This window comes from Coregonus clupeaformis, chromosome 20, assembly GCF_020615455.1.
Source record: "Coregonus clupeaformis isolate EN_2021a chromosome 20, ASM2061545v1, whole genome shotgun sequence".
NCBI lineage: Eukaryota > Metazoa > Chordata > Actinopteri > Salmoniformes > Salmonidae > Coregonus > Coregonus clupeaformis.
Genome location: NC_059211.1, coordinates 63,507,494 through 63,524,574, shown reverse-complemented (window position 1 = coordinate 63,524,574; position 17,081 = coordinate 63,507,494). Strand labels below are relative to the sequence as shown.

Here is a 17,081-nt window from a genome sequence, read left to right as displayed (position 1 = left end):
GTCCTTGACTATAGTTATCTATCACCATGGACATCCAGAGAGACTCTTGTTGTTATAAAAATCTCCTTGGAAACAGCTTGTCTTATTACATAAAACAGAGCTTCAGGGCTCAATCGTTATGTTCCCTATGTAATCCAAATGAGTGTCCTTGCGAGCCAAATCTACATTGAGTGTTCAAAACATTAGGAACACCTTCCTAATATTGACTTGTAACCCCCCTCCCGCCCCCATTTTGCCCTAAGAACAGCCCATGTTGACTCCAATGCTTCCCACGTTTGTGTCGAGTTGGCTGGATGTCCTGTGGATGGTGGACCATTCTTGATACACAAGGGAAACTGTTGAGCGTGAAAAACCCAGCAGCGTTGCAGTTCTTGACACACTCAAATCGGTGTGCCTGGCACCTACTACCATACCCCCTTTAAAAGGCACTTAAATATTTTGTCTTGCCCATTCACCCTCTGAATGGCACACATACACAATCCATGTCTCAATTGTCTCAAGGCTTAAAAAACATTATTTAACCTGTCTCCTCCCTTTCATCTACACTTATTGAAGTGGATTTAACAAGTGACATCAATAAGGGATCATAGCTTTCACCTGGTCAGTCTATGCCATGGAAAGAGCATGTTTTGTACACTCAGAATATATATATATATACAGTATCTCACAAAAGTGAGTACACCCCCACATTTTTGTAAACATTTGAGTATATCTTTTCATGTGACAACACTGAAGAAATGACACTTTGCTACAATGTAAAGTAGTGAGTGTACAGCTTGTATAACAGTGTAAATTTGCTGTCCCCTCAAAATAACTCAACACACAGCCATTAATTTCTAAACCGCTGGCAACAAAAGTGAGTACACCCCTAAATGAAAATGTCCAAAGTGGGCCCAATTAGCCATTTTCCCTCCCCGGTGTCATGTGACTCGTTAGTGTTACAAGGTCTCAGGTGTGAATGGGGAGCAGGTGTGTTAAATTTGGTGTCATCGCTCTCACACTCCCTCATACTGGTCACTGGAAGTTCAACATAGCACCTCATGGCAAAGAACGAAAAAAGAGTACAAAAGGCCTGGGCAAAAGAAGAGCAAGACATGAAATGAGCTGCAGCACGGTGGCAAGATCATACAGCTAAAAAGTTACTAGAACAGGCCTGCATGGTCGACCAAAGAAGGCTCAGCGTCAATCCAGAGGTTTTAAGCTGCCAGATTGCTGCAGAGGTTGAAGGGGTGGGGGGTCAGCCTGTCAGTGCTCAGACCATACGCCGCACACTGCATCAAATTGGTCTGCATGGCTGTCGTCCCAGAAGGAAGCCTCTTCTAAAGATGATGCACAAGAAAGCCCGCAAACAGTTTGCTGAAGACAAGCAGACTAAGGACATGGATTACTGGAACCTTGTCCTGTGGTCTGATGAGACCAAGATAAACTTATTTGGTTCAGATGGTGTCAAGCGTGTGGCGGCAACCAGGTGAGGAGTACAAAGACAAGTATGTCTTGCCTACAGTCAAGCATGGTGGTGGGAGTGTCATGGTCTGGGGCTGCATAAGTGCTGCCGGCACTGGGGAGCTACAGTTCATTGAGGGAACCATGAATGCCAACATGTACTGTGACATACTGAAGCAGAGCATGATCCCCTCCCTTCGGAGACTGGGCCGCAGGGCAGTATTCCAACATGATAACAACCCCAAACACACCTCCAAGACGACCACTGCCTTGCTAAAGAAGCTGAGGGTAAAGGTGATGGACTGGCCAAGCATGTCTCCAGACCTAAACCCTATTGAGCATCTGTGAGGCATCCTCAAACGGAAGGTGGAGGAGTGCAAGATCTCTAACATCCACCAGCTCCGTGATGTCGTCATGGAGGAGTGGAATAGGACTCCAGTGGCAACCTGTGAAGCTCTAGTGAACTCCATGCCCAAGAGGGTTAAGGCAGTGCTGGAAAATGATGGTGGCCACACAAAATATTGACAGTTTGGGCCAATTTTGACATTTTCACTTAGGGGTGTACTCACTTTTGTTGCCAGCAGATTAGACATTAATGGCTGTATGTAGTGTTATTTTGAGGGGACAGCAAATTTACACTGTTATACAAGCTGTACACTCACTACTTTACATTGTAGCAAAGTGTCTTTTCTTCAGTGTTGTCACATGAAAAGATATACTCAAATATTTACAGAAATGTGAGGGGTGTACTCACTTTTGTGAGATACTGTATATATATACAGTACCAGTCAAAAGTTTGGACACAAGATTTTAGATTCTTCAAAGTAGCCACCCTTTGCCTTGATGACAGCTTCGCATTCTCTCAACTAGTTTCATGAGGAATGCTTTTCCAACAGTCTTGAAGAAGTTCCCACATATGCTGAACACTTGTTGGCTGCTTTTCCTTCACTCTGCGGTCCACTCCTTCACTCTGCGGTCCAACTCATCCCAAACCATCTCAATTGGGTTGAGGTCGGTTGATTGTGGAGGCCAGGTCATCTGATGCAGCACCCCATCACTCTCCTTGGTCAAATAGCCCTTACACAGCCTGGAGGTGTGTTTTGGGTCATTGTCCTGTTGAAAAACAAATGATATTCCCACTAAGCGCAAACCAGATGGGATGGCGTATCGCTGCAGAATGCTGTGGTAGCCATGCTGGTTAAGTGTGCCTTGAATTCTAGATAAATCACTGACAGTGTCATCAGCAAAGCACCATCACACCTCCTCCTCCATGCTTCACGGTGGGAACCACACATGCAAAGATCATCCGTTCACCTACTCTGCGTCTCACAACGACACGGCGGTGGGAACCAAAAATCTCAAATTTGGACTCATCAGACCAAAGGACACATTTCCACTGGTCTAATGTCCATTGCTCATGTTTCTAGGCCCAAGCAAGTCTCTTCTTATTATTGGTGTCCTTTAGTAGGGGTTTCTTTGCAGCAATTCAACCATGAAGGCCTGATTCACGCAGTCTCCTCTCCTCTGAACAGTTGATGTTGAGATGTGTCTGTTACTTGAATTTATTTGGGCTGCAATCTGAGGTGCAGTTAACTCGAACTACCATATCCTCTGCAGCAGAGGTAACTCTGGGTCTTCCTTTCCTGTGGTGGTCCTCATGAGAGCCAGTTTCATCATACCGCTTGATGGTTTTTACGACTGCACTTGAAGAAATTTCAAAGTTATTTAACTTTTCCAGATTGACTGACCTTCATGTCTTAAAGTAATGATGGACTGTCGTTTCTCTTTGCTTATTTGAGCTGTTCTTGCCATAATATGGACTTGGTCTTTTACCAAATAGGGCTATCTTCTGTATAGCCCCCCTACCTTGTCACAACACAACTGATTGGCTCAAACGCATTAAGAAGGAAAGAAATTCCACAAATTAACTTTTAACAAGGCACACCTGTTAATTGAAATGAATTCCATGAAGCTGGTTGAGAGAATGCCAAGAGTGTTCAAAGCTGTCATCAAGGCATCAAGGGTGGCTACTTTGAAGAATCTCAAATATAAAATATATTTTGATTTGTTTAACACTTTTTTTGGTTACAACATGATTCTATATGTGTTATTTCATAGTTTTGATGTCTTCACTATTATTCTACAATGTAGAAAATAGTAAAGATAAAGAAAAAGCCTTGAATGAGTAGGTGTGTCCAAACTTTTGACTGAGGGAAAAAAGTATTTGATCCCCTGCTGATTTTGTACGTTTGCCCACTGACAAATAAATTATCAGTCTATAATTGTAATGGTAGGTTTATTTGAACAGTGAGAGACAGAATAACAACAAAAAAATCCAGAAAAACGCATGTCAAAAATGTTATAAATTGATTTGCATTTTAATGAGGGAAATAAGTATTTGACCCCCTCTCAATCAGAAATATTTCTGGCTCCCAGGTGTCTTTTATACAGGTAATGAGCTGAGATTAGGAGCACACTCTTAAAGGGAGTGCTCCTAATCTCAGCTTGTTACCTGTATAAAAGACACCTGTCCACAGAAGCAATCAATCAATCAGATTCCAAACTATCCACCATGGCCAAGACCAAAGAGCTCTCCAAGGATGTCAGGGACAAGATTGTAGACCTACACAAGGCTGGAATGGGCTACAAGACCATCGCCAAGCAGCTTGGTGAGAAGGTGACAACAGTTGGTGCGATTATTCGCAAATGGAAGAAACACAAAATAACTGTCAATCTCCCTCGGCCTGGGGCTCCATGCAAGATCTCACCTTGTGGAGTTGCAATGATCATGAGAATGGTGAGGAATCAGCCCAGAACTACACGGGAGGATCTTGTCAATGATCTCAAGGCAGCTGGGACCATAGTCACCAAGAAAACAATTGGTAACACACTGCGCCGTGAAGGACTGAAATCCTGCAGCGCCTGCAAGGTCCCCCTGCTCAAGAAAGCACATATACAGGCCTGTCTGAAGTTTGCCAATGAACATCTGAATGATTCAGAGGAGAACTGGGTGAAAGTGTTGTGGTCAGATGAGACCAAAATCGAGCTCTTTGGCATCAACTCAACTCGCCGTGTTTGGAGGAGGAGGAATGTTGCCTATGACCCCAAGAACACCATCCCCACCGTCAAACATGGAGGTGGAAACATTATGCTTTGGGGGTGTTTTTCTGCTAAGGGGACAGGACAACTTCACCGCATCAAAGGGACGATGGATGGGGCCATGTACCGTCAAATCTTGGGTGAGAACCTCCTTCCCTCAGCCAGGGCATTGAAAATGGGTCGTGGATGGGTATTCCAGCATGACAATGACCCAAAACACACGGCCAAGGCAACAAAGGAGTGGCTCAAGAAGAAGCACATTAAGGTCCTGGAGTGGCCTAGCCAGTCTCCAGACCTTAATCCCATAGAAAATCTGTGGAGGGAGCTGAAGGTTCGAGTTGCCAAACGTCAGCCTCGAAACCTTAATGACTTGGAGAAGATCTGCAAAGAGTAGTGGGACAAAATCCCTTCCGAGATGTGTGCAAACCTGGTGGCCAACTACAAGAAACGTCTGACCTCTGTGATTGCCAACAAGGGTTTTGCCACCAAGTACTAAGTAATGTTTTGCAGAAGGGTCAAATACTTATTTCCCTCATTAAAATGCTAATCAATTTATAACATTTTTGACATGGACTTTTCTGGATTTTTTTGTTGTTATTTTGTCTCTCACTGTTCAAATAAACCTACCATTAAAATTATAGACTGATCATGTCTTTGCCAGTGGGTAAACGTACAAAATCAGCAGGGGATCAAATACTTTTTCCCTCACTGTATATATATATCCAAAAAGGTAGAAGTTTGTGATGCTATTTAACCCCAAACAATGTCCATATATAATCCTCAAAAGGGGGGAAGCATATACATAAAAACAGATTAATTATATGCTTATAAGCATCATTTTGACGATTATGCATGTTTAAGATGTAACACATCATCTAATAGGTCGAAGATTAGGATTTATTGACTAATCTCATTATTTTATCTAGAGTGGTTCATTTGAACACTCATACCCATTGTGATTGATGGGTTTCCTTTGAATGTATTTTGAGGTGAGCTGAATTGGGCCCTGAGTGCTTTTGCTATGAAAAATTACTTGGGGTTGCGTCCCAATGCACCCTATTCCCTATGTAGTGCACCTTTTTTGACCAGAGCCCTATGGGGTCAAAGGTAGTGCACTATATAGGGAATAGGGTGCACCCTTGAATTGAATAGCAGGTTGTAGCTGTGATGTAATTTTAGTTGTTGTGTAATAAATTGTGTGATGACCTCACCCTTGCTGTAATTCTCTCTCTATGCCCCCATCCTGGCTCTTTTACGCACACACACACCTATAATAACATACACACAATGCAATGATACACTTCAATCACATATGGTATGGCATATCTTGTATAGAATCTTGTATCTTGTATCTTGCACACAGACACACTTTGTGAGGACTTTTTGGGGACCAGCTATTGATTCCCATTCAAAATCCTATTTTCCCTAACCACTAACTCTAAACGTAATCCCAAACCCTAAATGTAAACCTAACTACACAACCTAAACCTAACCCCAACCCTAAACCTAATTCTAACTGTAAACCCTAAACCTAAAATACCCTTTTTGCAAGTAAGGACAAGCACAATGTCCTCACTTCTCTGAATTTTTGTTGGTTTACTATTCTTGTGAGGACTTCTGGTACTTACAAGTATATTACAACGTATATACACACACATACACACACGCGCGCACACACGCACAGGTAGGCTAAAAAAGCTTGCCTTCACCTTGCCCTTTGGGCAACCTAACCAAATCTTTGACCGAAATCTCATTCTGATTCTGTCTGGCGCTATTCTATTCAGATACTACTGTCCCGGTGGCCCGGTCCTGCCAAATCGTGTTGCATCAGGTCGAAGCAATAAGGATCAGTACGGTGGGGAAAAACAGGGAGCGCGCGCGCCAACAAAAAAGACGTGACGAGGCAGCCTATGAGCTGTTACGCAACCACTGACCCACTAACACACATTCTAGAGGGGAGAGGGAGAGAAACTGGAGCAAGCGCCCAACATAACAGTCGGGACTCAAAGCAAAAGGGGGAGACACGGCTACTAGTACGCTACAACCAGACTGACTAACCTCAGAGCAAGTAAAAGGAGCTAGAGCTGCACCGTAAGGTTTTTTTTCTCTCTCAAACAACTGAAACAACTAGCTATTTGATCATTTCTATTGAAAGGAATAGAGGATACGAACCAACTTCAACTGCGGAAGGCGATTGCTTTGTGTCCGGCATTGTGCATTTTTTCCTGGAGACACGTCACTTGTTCGTAAAAGGTACGTTGGAGCACCATTTATGTGTGTACTTCTGTGTAAATGTTCAATTGGTTTGAATGCTGGATAATGAATTATTTAGAATGTGATGTGGTTAAAATTCCTACACTGTTGCGGATTCAGATTCTCATGATGCTTTTAGGTATGGGTATTGTTCACATGCGGGCGACTCGCCCCTACCCGTAGACAGCCACTGTATGTGTGACTTTGACTTATTTGGAGTATTTGTGGTTTATTTTAAACCAATTCCCTTTCACAATTATTTATTCATAGTGTATATTCCTCAAGCTTAGCAAATTATCAGTTTAATTCAATGCACTGTATTGTAAAGTGGTGGGTGCTGTCGTAAAGAGAAGCCGATGCACATTGCTCAATGCGCTCAATGTCAGGTCGGGCGTTTTTTCCCTCATGGTATTTGGTCAATGGATGGATAGTAGGTCCACTGCAATAGATTGGAATATCAACCCGTTTTGGGGGGTGGCCTCTTGCTGTGAAGAGCATTGTCTGGAGTTTGAAGAATAATTGTAGTTTAAAACATGTTTTTTCTTTCTTTACTTAAAAATATTTGTTTAATCGTTTATTTAAATATTTGGTTTATTAACATGCTGCTAAATCTAAATAGTAGGTGTGTGACCTATATTTTATTTATGGTTGTCATTAATAGCTTTGCTAGTTCTAATAATAGACAAGTAGGTTAATTATAGGCAAAGTGTACTGAAAACGAATATAACATTTTCTTTATTCAAGTGCAATAAATTGTCTGCTGGTGCAGGCAAGTTTGTCATTATTGATTTCGTTCCTATCGGTGACCTCCTTTTGTCGTGTTGTAAGTCAGAACCTCAGGCATTCCATGTGCCTGGCGAGGACGTTCGGCCGTCACGTGTAGCTTTTCTCTGGAACTTGGAACAAGAGTTATTACTAGCTATAAGTCTTGCATTTGCACCCTTTCTATGTCATTAGTCATTCTATGTGATAAATATCTGGTCAAAACTAGATATCTCATGGAATTTTGGCATAAAGGATAGTTATAATCGTGTTATTACACATCTATAAGCAGTGCGAAGCAGTCTTTGGCTGGCTGAGGGGTGGAATGGCATATGACATAATAGCTATGCACTAGTAAGCTACACAGGAGAATGAGAGGAGGAGAATGAATACAATCAGGGAGTCTTTCATGAGGGCTGGTGGAAAGTATGCAGAATTAATTCATAGACAAAGATCTGCAAGCATATGCCTTGATATTTAAACATTGGGAATATCACACACATATATATATATATATATATATATATATTCTAGAGCTATTTGTATTTGATAGACCTGTTGCAAAGTAAAACCAGGTGTTGCCAATCAAGACTTATGCCCTGAGGTTTCCACTGGCCATATGTTTAACGTTTACCACTAGCCGATGCATGATTACCCAGAGCCTAAGCAAATGATGGTACAGTCATTTCTAAATCAATACAACTATATTTATATATTTCTTGCAAAACCTGTACTAAAACACTCAAGTCCTATTTAGGTGTAATTACACCAATTATATCAGGTGGTTTAATTCAGGTATTTTCCTCCAGTCTGTATAAAGTTTTTGTTCCCATGGGATCATATTGGGACTAGCTCTATTGCGTAATTAAAATAATAAATCAAAAACAGGACTTGTGTGTGTTGAGTTGGCCAACTCCGGGACATGATGCAATAGAGGGAAACCCCTCAGCCGGCAGAGCAGCAGTCACTGTGAGATTTTTAGGATGCTGCCAGTTGGTCTGTTTACAAAACAGCCTTTCTTTCCCAGTCATTTCAATATTGGTCAAACTAGTCTAACTCAGACTGGGGGAAAGCAGGATGTGTGGAAAGACTCAGAGCTACATTTTGGTCTACAACTCGGTTCACTGTAACGCCCTCCTAACACTTAATCAGGAGGGCTTTTCTTTAACTTTGCCATACTGCCTCTTTGACCGACTTCTAATTAAGTGTGTACCTGCCTGGTATGCGCTGGCCATATAACACTAGAAGGCACACATTTTGGGGGTTCGTAGTACTTAGTTGACTCCTGCCGCTCCTAGAGTTAGCCTCTGTGGAATCCGAAGTAGCTGAACACTTTGGCTGCCCGATAGTGAAGTCACTTTTAGGGTACTTTAATCTAGGCTATAACCTTGAAGGGTGCCTGGATTTACACCTAGCAAACAACACCCTCATTTTATTGCAAGTGAATGGAGAGCAGAAGTCCATGTTACATTATTACAGATCTTTATGGGTAGGAGTTATAGAGTGATTAGTGAGGTTTGGTGCCAACTTTGTTGGTCAATTGGAACTTATTGGCCTATTCAAATTATGTTAAGTACATCATAAATGGACATTGATAAGAACATTAATAAGGAACATTGAACATTAATAAGGTGCATTTCCCTAGAAGCAGACAGAAAAGAAGGAGGTAGCCTCGTCCCCAAGCCCATGTGACAGAGAGGAGGACATGCTTATATAGAACTCAGAGTTGACCTAGAATGTCTTCCTAGATTCTAGTTGCCTTTTCTTAGAAGACCTAAAATGGAGGCGCCCTGACCGGCCTCTCCAGCACGCGTCCATTTATGTGGGTGGCTCATCATGTCTGGGAGATGGAGGGAAAAAGGGATGCTTTGCATTACTCAGTCTTGCCTTTGGGGGGTCAAAGGTGATGGTGAAACGCCTGAGAACTGCTTTGGCTGTGCTAACATTTCCCATCCGTCTTTAACATCTCCCCCCAGCTAAACTCGCTGGTGGTGAAATCCTGGCTGTGAGTGAGTCATTCCTAGGGCTTGATAATTGTGTGGGAAGCAAGGGAGATTCTGGCTTTTGAAAATCTTCAATGCTTTTTTCTTTGTATTATCCCTTTGGGATGATAATTTGGCTATAGCATACAGTATTTACTGCAATATTACAGAGAGAATTCAACCTCAGTGGGTGACCTGTAGGTGTGGCTAATATTTAGCATTAAACAAGCTCTGCTTTGTAAGCTTGTCACAATGACATTCAGAACACGAGCACATCAGCCCGGTCGCTCACAGCTCTATGAAATATGATATGTCGGATTTTGGCATGGAACATGGGTGTGTGCCATCTCTGACGTCAATGCTTATTTTTCTTTTAAAAAATCATATTAAAAAACAAATTGTCTCTAATGCATGCTGTTTATCATCTGCATAGAGATAGCCTAGAGTCTAGAGACCCCTCCCGGTGTCAAAGAGAGTATCCAGGAATTAATGTTGCGTATCACCAGGGGTTTTATAATCCGATTTTGCGCTGCTGACGTAGGCTATTCAAGTTTAAAATAAATAAATAATTACATCGTACCGCAGTGTCTGTAAAATTCCTCTCATGTCGTGTCCACCAATTGAAATCCTCTAAGCCCTCCCCTCCAGCCTTCCTCCCCAATACCCCTTCTCTATCACTCTATTTTTAGAGCGCACTATAATCCCTCCCCCTCTCTATTTTCCTCCCTCTCCAGCTCTATTTACCTATTTTATGGCAAGCAGTCAAAGACAGAGAGCAAGCTCTGTTTAAATCAAATCACATTTATTTGTCACATGCGCCGGATAGAACTTTACCATGAAATGCTTACTGATGAGCCCTTTCCCAACCATGCATAGTTAAAGAAATAAGAAAAATCAAAATAATAACGCGAGGAATAAAATACACAAGAATGAAGCTATATACAGGGAGTACCAGTACCATATCAATGTGCAGGGGTACGAGGTAGTTGCGGTAGATGAAGATGCGCAGCACTCCGTTTCTAGGTCAGTGGGACATGCAGTGCGCCCTCTTTCTCTCTCCCCCTCCCTCTTCCTCCCTCCCTCTCGCCCTTCTTTTGATCGATGCGTGGAAACATTGTGACGTTCTAATTTTCTGTTATCTCTCGCTACTTTGTCTCTAAAACATACTACATCCTCTAGTATTATGTCTGGGCGAAAACCAAAACTGAGACAGACAGAAAGATGGCTCAACTGGTGGCTGTGGTGATTCTTTGGGGGGAAGAAAGACAGCAGAGCAAAAGAGGAGGGAATTCCTATCTGACTGTCTCCCACTGAAAAAAAAGACTGAGAAAAGTGTCCAGGAAGGTGTAACCACTAAGAATATTATGCAAATGAGGAAAGGAGGAAGCGAGCTGCCACTGTGAGAAAGATATACTGTAAACTAGTATTATTATGTAATACAAAGGTCATACTCTAGATTGTTATGATGAGGTTGATGCTAGGTCAAGTTGTTATAACGAGGTTGAAACTAGGTCTAGGTTGTTATGATGAGGTTGATACTAGGTCAGGTTTTTATGATGAGGTTGAGACTAGGTCAGGTAGTGTAACCCAGACAAGCTCTATAGCCAGATGAAGTGGCTAGAAAGTACTCTACTTGTACTGAGTTCAGTTAGTGTGTCAGTGTCAGACGGAGTAGAGCCAGCTTTAGATCAGATCCCAAAAGTAAAACCAGACCTTATTTAGTCTTACTTGAGCTATTGTTAGATATAGTGGTGATAGCCTGATAGTAGTGGTAGCAAAGACCAGAAATGAACGGATGAAATACCTAACATTAGAAACAATATTGAATCTATAGAAAAAGAGATAAGAAAACAATATCTGACCAAAAGCTTCTGTTACTGATCTACAGGTTTTCCTGTCTGACCAAAATTGGAATCAATAAGACAGCAACCAATCAGAACAGGCCATCATGATTACCTCAGCGTTCTGTTTGATCTGTTATCAGAATCACAAACGGCAACGGACTCTGTCAATGTTTTGACTGATGCAGTCATGTTGGCTTAGGGAGTTGCTTCAGAAAAAAAGAAACAAGGAGTAATTGTAACACAGGAATGACCTAGATAGATCATTAGGTTGAATCCGCACATATCTGTTTTTCTGGTGTAGAAATATACAATCTAGATAGGACACACCGTTCCATGTTAAGTGATGCATTATTAATGTCTCTGAATCATCAGTGCAACAGATCTAGAATTAGCGCATTTACGTTATGTAACATCTAGATGAGTCAACTGAACTGCGTATGCAGCAACACCACCGAGCGATGTTGGTGACTTGTGAGAAAAGGGGATGTTGAGCAATGTTTCCCGTGGGTAGGGGCACAGAGTGCACTCGATACATACTAACCAACCGTGGTTGTGTAATACCTGGCAGGCTCTCTAGCTGGCATTTTATAAAGTAACAGAGACCTTGGCTCTCTCCTCTGGTGTGGCCGTTGGGGAGTCACAGCCAGTTGAATAACAAGTCACGTCTGTCTATATGTCAGCTTCAGTACCCACTGTTATGACACACAGACAGACTAAGCAATAAGTCACAAGTTAGTGATTTGCAGAGGTGTATCATTCACCTACATGTTTAGAAGTCTTTGATAGATTATTGTAGATAATATTGCCATAAGAGACCAATGTGACCTTACAGCCACATTTACAAATAGCACACCTGGCAACTGATAAAGGTTATAGAGGGACATTATTAGAAGTCGATACATAGACGGTTTGGCCTCCCTTCCCCGCCTTCCCTTTCTCCCTCCCTGAATGCCCGTCACTCAGTAACTGCAGCCCTGGCACTAGGTCAGACTGGCCCTGTTATGTGACTGTCTGGTGCAGCGCTGTTATACAACACTATACAGAGAGAGCTTTAGACACTGCAGCTCAGAACTTCCCTTACCCGCGCCGCCTGCCTAGCACCCTCCGAGCAGAGTTGACCGATATTCCTGTGAGTGGAGTGGAAAGGGTACCAGTCGTGCCGCTGCCCTACTCACCCTCCCTCTCTGTATACATCCGGGCTGGCCCACGTCAATACCCCACCATCTCCTCCACGGAACTCCGATAAGGGTTACGTCTAGCAAAGTAAAGTAGTTTTGAGTATGAGGGATTGTGAAAGGTGATCAAAAGGAATGTTCAGATGCAAATCCAAGATTAAACATTTCTTACATAATGTAATGATTATGTCATAGTAGTGTCAGATTTGCAGTTATGAAGTCATGTGAACTCAAGAATACCCTGAACTAATCGCATCATGAGTTTCTAGGACTGTACGTTTTGTCTAGATCATCACCATTGTACAGTAACATTGAAATACATTGAATGCCTAATGTATGTCACAGTGGGAAGGCACAGTATTTATGGTAACTAATGAATCTTCTCTCTCATATTATCTCTCTTTCTATAGTGCGTTTCCTCGTGAGCGATCTCAGCCTCAAAGGAAAAGTCTTCCAGTAGACGAACTGACCTAATTCACTTCTACATCCTAGAGACTTCAAGGATTACAGAATAACCTACTTCGAGCAGTTGAAACTCAAATTTCACAAACTTTGTCACGTAATTTAACCAATGAGGTTCAGCCTTAGAGAAGCACAAATACCTCACCCCGAGTTTTTCGCAGATCCTGCGACTTAAAGAGAAAGAAAATACAAATAAGTTCTCTCTCCAACGAACTTTCGTCCTCTCCCTTACCCCCCTTTGCCCTTAATGCCAGATCACCAATCTGGTCAAAAGGACTCAACAATGGAAAGCCTGAATCTTCACTTCGCATCGCCCAACAACAACGACCTGGACATAGACACATACTCTAACTACAGCGAGAGCCTCCCGCCACTGTCTCCCAGACCCGGTGACGATGATGTCCCGCGCCGCCAGACCAAAGGCGGCTCAAAGAACAGCATGTCCAGCCGTCGCAAGCGGGAGTTCATCTCAGACGAAAAGAAGGACGCTTCCTACTGGGAGAAGCGGCGCAAGAACAACGAGGCGGCCAAGCGTTCCAGAGAGAAGAGGAGGATGAACGACATGGTGCTGGAGAACCGTGTGATGGCGCTCAACGATGAGAACAGCCGTCTGAAGACGGAACTCCTGCAGCTGAAGCTTCGCTTCGGCCTCATCAGCACTGCCTCCTACATGGAAAAGAGCCAGCAGCTCTCCAACAGTGGAAACGGGCAGTCCAGTGCTGGTAACCCCTACTTCTCAAGTAGCGGGTACTCCAGTGCCTGTGGTAACACTCTGCTGAACTCCGACTCGTCCGAAGCAGAACAGTCCACCAGAGGCGAACGCCACACCCCACTCCCAAAATACTCCCCAAGAGGATCCCTCTCCGACGGGTGCATGTCTGACGACTCCTCCAGCCCTGAGCCCATGGGTTATGAGATCAAGATGGAGTCCAACGACACTGACATGGATGCTGGTCTCCCCACTGGGATCTCTTTCAACGGTGGCCACCAACACATGTCCCAAGAGGCCGACTGTGCCATGGACTTCCACCACAACCACCAGAACAACTACCACCAGGAGTCTGCCAGCCCAGCACCCCAGCAGGCAGCGGCCCCAGCCCAGAGGAGCGTGATCCAGATGTACCGCTCCCCTAGCTCCTCCTATATGGAGAGCCAGAACCAGAGGCAAGCAGAGGACATGGAACAACAACAGTCCCAGGCCCAACAAAGCAGGCAGTCCGACAACACAGAGACCATCACAGAGGAGGTCCAAAGGTACCGAGCCCGCGAGGAGCAGCAAAGACATCAGGAGACACAGAGAAGCCAGTACAGCTCTTATCAGAACCAAGATGGCGGGCACAAGGAAGGATTCGCCCCAGAGCTCCTTCACCACAGTAGCGAAGAAGGCAACAAGTCAAGCCACTCCTCCAACCAGCGCCACCACAACAGCGCCTTTGTCAGTACCCTGGATGAGGAGGAGCCCCCAGTGCTCACGTACGAGGGCGGCCCCAGGGCCGGAGAGGGCTACTACACAGAGTCCCACCCTGGGAAAGACACTTCATCCAGTGATGGTGACCAAAGGAGCTCAGACAAAGAAGGTGGTTCCACCAGCGATGAGGAGTCACCGTCATCTTCGTCTTCCGAGGTCGGAAGCTACAACCAGAGGGCGACATCACAGACGTCGGCGCCACAGAGTCAGAGCGGAGACGATCAGGCCACCTACCTGCCCCACAAGCTCCGCCTGAAATACAGAGCACTGTCCAATCAGGGGGAGGCTCCAAACAGTAGCCCCGCCTCCTCCACATCCCCCTCACCCTCTCATCCCCAGCATCCCTACCTGGCCCTGCCTAGCAACCACCAACATGGCAGCCATAGCAACGGGGAAAGCAAAGAGGCAGAGAACGAGTCAGAGTTCTGCTAGCAGCGGGAAGCAAGAGAAAGAGAGGAGGTGTGGAAGGAACGCAAAAAGGGATCCAGCGCAGGGAGGAAGAATAAGAGGTGTGAATAAGAGAGCACCAAAGACTCTTTGAGATACTGTGACCAACAACCAACCTCAGTTCTGCCTCATCATCAGGTGTCTCTCTCCTGGTCACCACTATGCCAACAGACAGTCCACTTCGATGATAATAATAACAAGGACAAACAAACTGATGTTCACAATCACCACAGACAGATTCAACAGACTTGGTTCACTGTGTCACCATGTTTTTACATGGACCCTTCTCCTTCCCTCACTCCATCATCAATCCAATCCATGAACAATGATAATAATAGATCACTTATTGGTTCAGCAAAGGTGGTGGAGTGAAAAGAATGAGGGGAATGGAATGGATGGAACTCACATTTCTGTGATTCTGTTTCCTTCGGGAAAATACAAACATTACATCACAATGGAAGGTTAGAATGAACGTTGGAATGGAAGGCTGTTTTCAGGCTCTGGTTTGAACTCTCAAGTGGCCCATTTCTTTGTGGGTGGTAAGGCATTCTGGGAACATTCCCATGACCAAAGAAACACGTCCACCCCCCCGACAATGAGTTCCATTCTTCCTCCCCACCAACAAAACAGCTGTACCAGTTTCCATTACTCCCTAAACCCCTATCCCTGCTTTATGCAGAATAGGACACCCAATCATTTTTCAAGCACTTGGATTGTACATAACTGTGATATATAACATGTACATATATTTAAATATATTTTACAAAGAAAAAAAAGAAAAACAACAAAAAATAACAAGGAGAAATGGAAGTGGAAAGGAAAAGCAATCAGTTTGTCCTTGTGAGAAAGTTTTTGTACAGTCCGTTCTCAATGTCATTGAAATGCCTCAAGTTATTTTCTTTAAAGATGTCTGTATGAACCACCGCTTTAAGAAACTCTTTATTTTAGATTCCATGTCACTAGAAAATGCCTGGAGCAACCTAATGTCAATTTACCTTTTACTGACCTCTTACACACATACAGAAAGCCCTTGTCAAGGCCAGTTACGAGCATATCACAAGACTACACACTACACTTTTTGAATGGTAAAACCATGAATACAAAAGCACAGTGCAATCCAGAGCTCAACAAATTCTCAATTAATTAGACTTACTGATCATAGGAATCAAGTAGTAAGTGTACTTGAGAAGCAATGGGGAAACTGCTCTCTTCTCACTCAAAGGTGCTTCTACTTTTCATAGGCCTATAGAACCAATCCCCAATCTTGGCCTTTACATTGAGTTGCTTTATCAGCTGTGGATCAAACAGGCTGTACCAGTTAAACGTCTCACATCCACGTGCCTGCCTACTGGCCGTTCTGTATAAATGTAAAGTTCTCTATCTCTCTTGGATACTGTTATTATTATTATTTTATTATGTTATTATTATAATTGTGATTCTTTTCTATTTTATTCAGTTATTTGGGGGGTTACTGTGTGTTTTTCCGTCCCCTGGTATCTTCCTGATTGTGATACTGTAATGTATGTATTTCACCCATGTCCCTATCCCTTGACATTTGTACTCTGTGATATTGTTCAACGTTTGTGGTTTGCCGGATGGTTAAGGAAATTGATTGTCCAGAAATGGATAATGCAATGGTTATAATGACAACAACTCATTTCGATTGTTGAAAGATTGAAAAGATTGAAAAATAAAAGGATGTTGAAAAATACATTATAAATAAAAAATAGTGTTTCATGTGATTTTTAAACTTTTGTTGCACTCTTTCTGGTCTAATTGTGAAACATCATTCACACAAACACACGATAAAATGGTCGTAAATGGAACACCAGTGAAATTGAGGGAAAAAATTGATATCAATCAAGTTTGCAGATTACTTATGCAGTTTAAAAGTAGACATATATTATATGACATAAAACATATACAAGTAGAAAACTCCCCAAAATATTATTTATTACAGGACACATCTTAGCACAGAACACACTGATCATTTCGACTCTGTCCTGTCCTGTACTCCTATAAACACAGCTAGAAATCTGCACAGATACAACATAAATATCTTCAGTATTTTAGTGTTCCTCCCCTCTTCTCCTCCGTCCAGTACTGTACTGAACGAAACTTTTAAAACGAGGCCGTTAAAATCTAC

The 17,081-nt window shown here is 43.2% G+C and overlaps 1 protein-coding gene across 1 annotated transcript; it reads left to right on the top strand.

The window, feature by feature from the left end:
- The first annotated feature begins 6,495 nt into the window (after nt 1-6,495).
- On the top strand, nt 6,496-16,677 carry nfil3-5 (nuclear factor, interleukin 3 regulated, member 5). The gene is made up of 2 exons (XM_041867397.2): nt 6,496-6,795; nt 12,969-16,677. The coding sequence occupies exon 2, from the start codon at nt 13,268-13,270 to the stop codon at nt 14,918-14,920; it is 1,653 nt and encodes a 550-aa protein (XP_041723331.2). The 5' UTR covers nt 6,496-6,795; nt 12,969-13,267; the 3' UTR covers nt 14,921-16,677.
- Nucleotides 16,678-17,081: the final 404 nt, after the last annotated feature.

Coding starts and splice junctions, on each gene's coding strand:
- nfil3-5 (XM_041867397.2), top strand. CDS start 13,268: ATGCCAGATCACCAATCTGGTCAAAAGGACTCAACAATGGAAAGCCTG.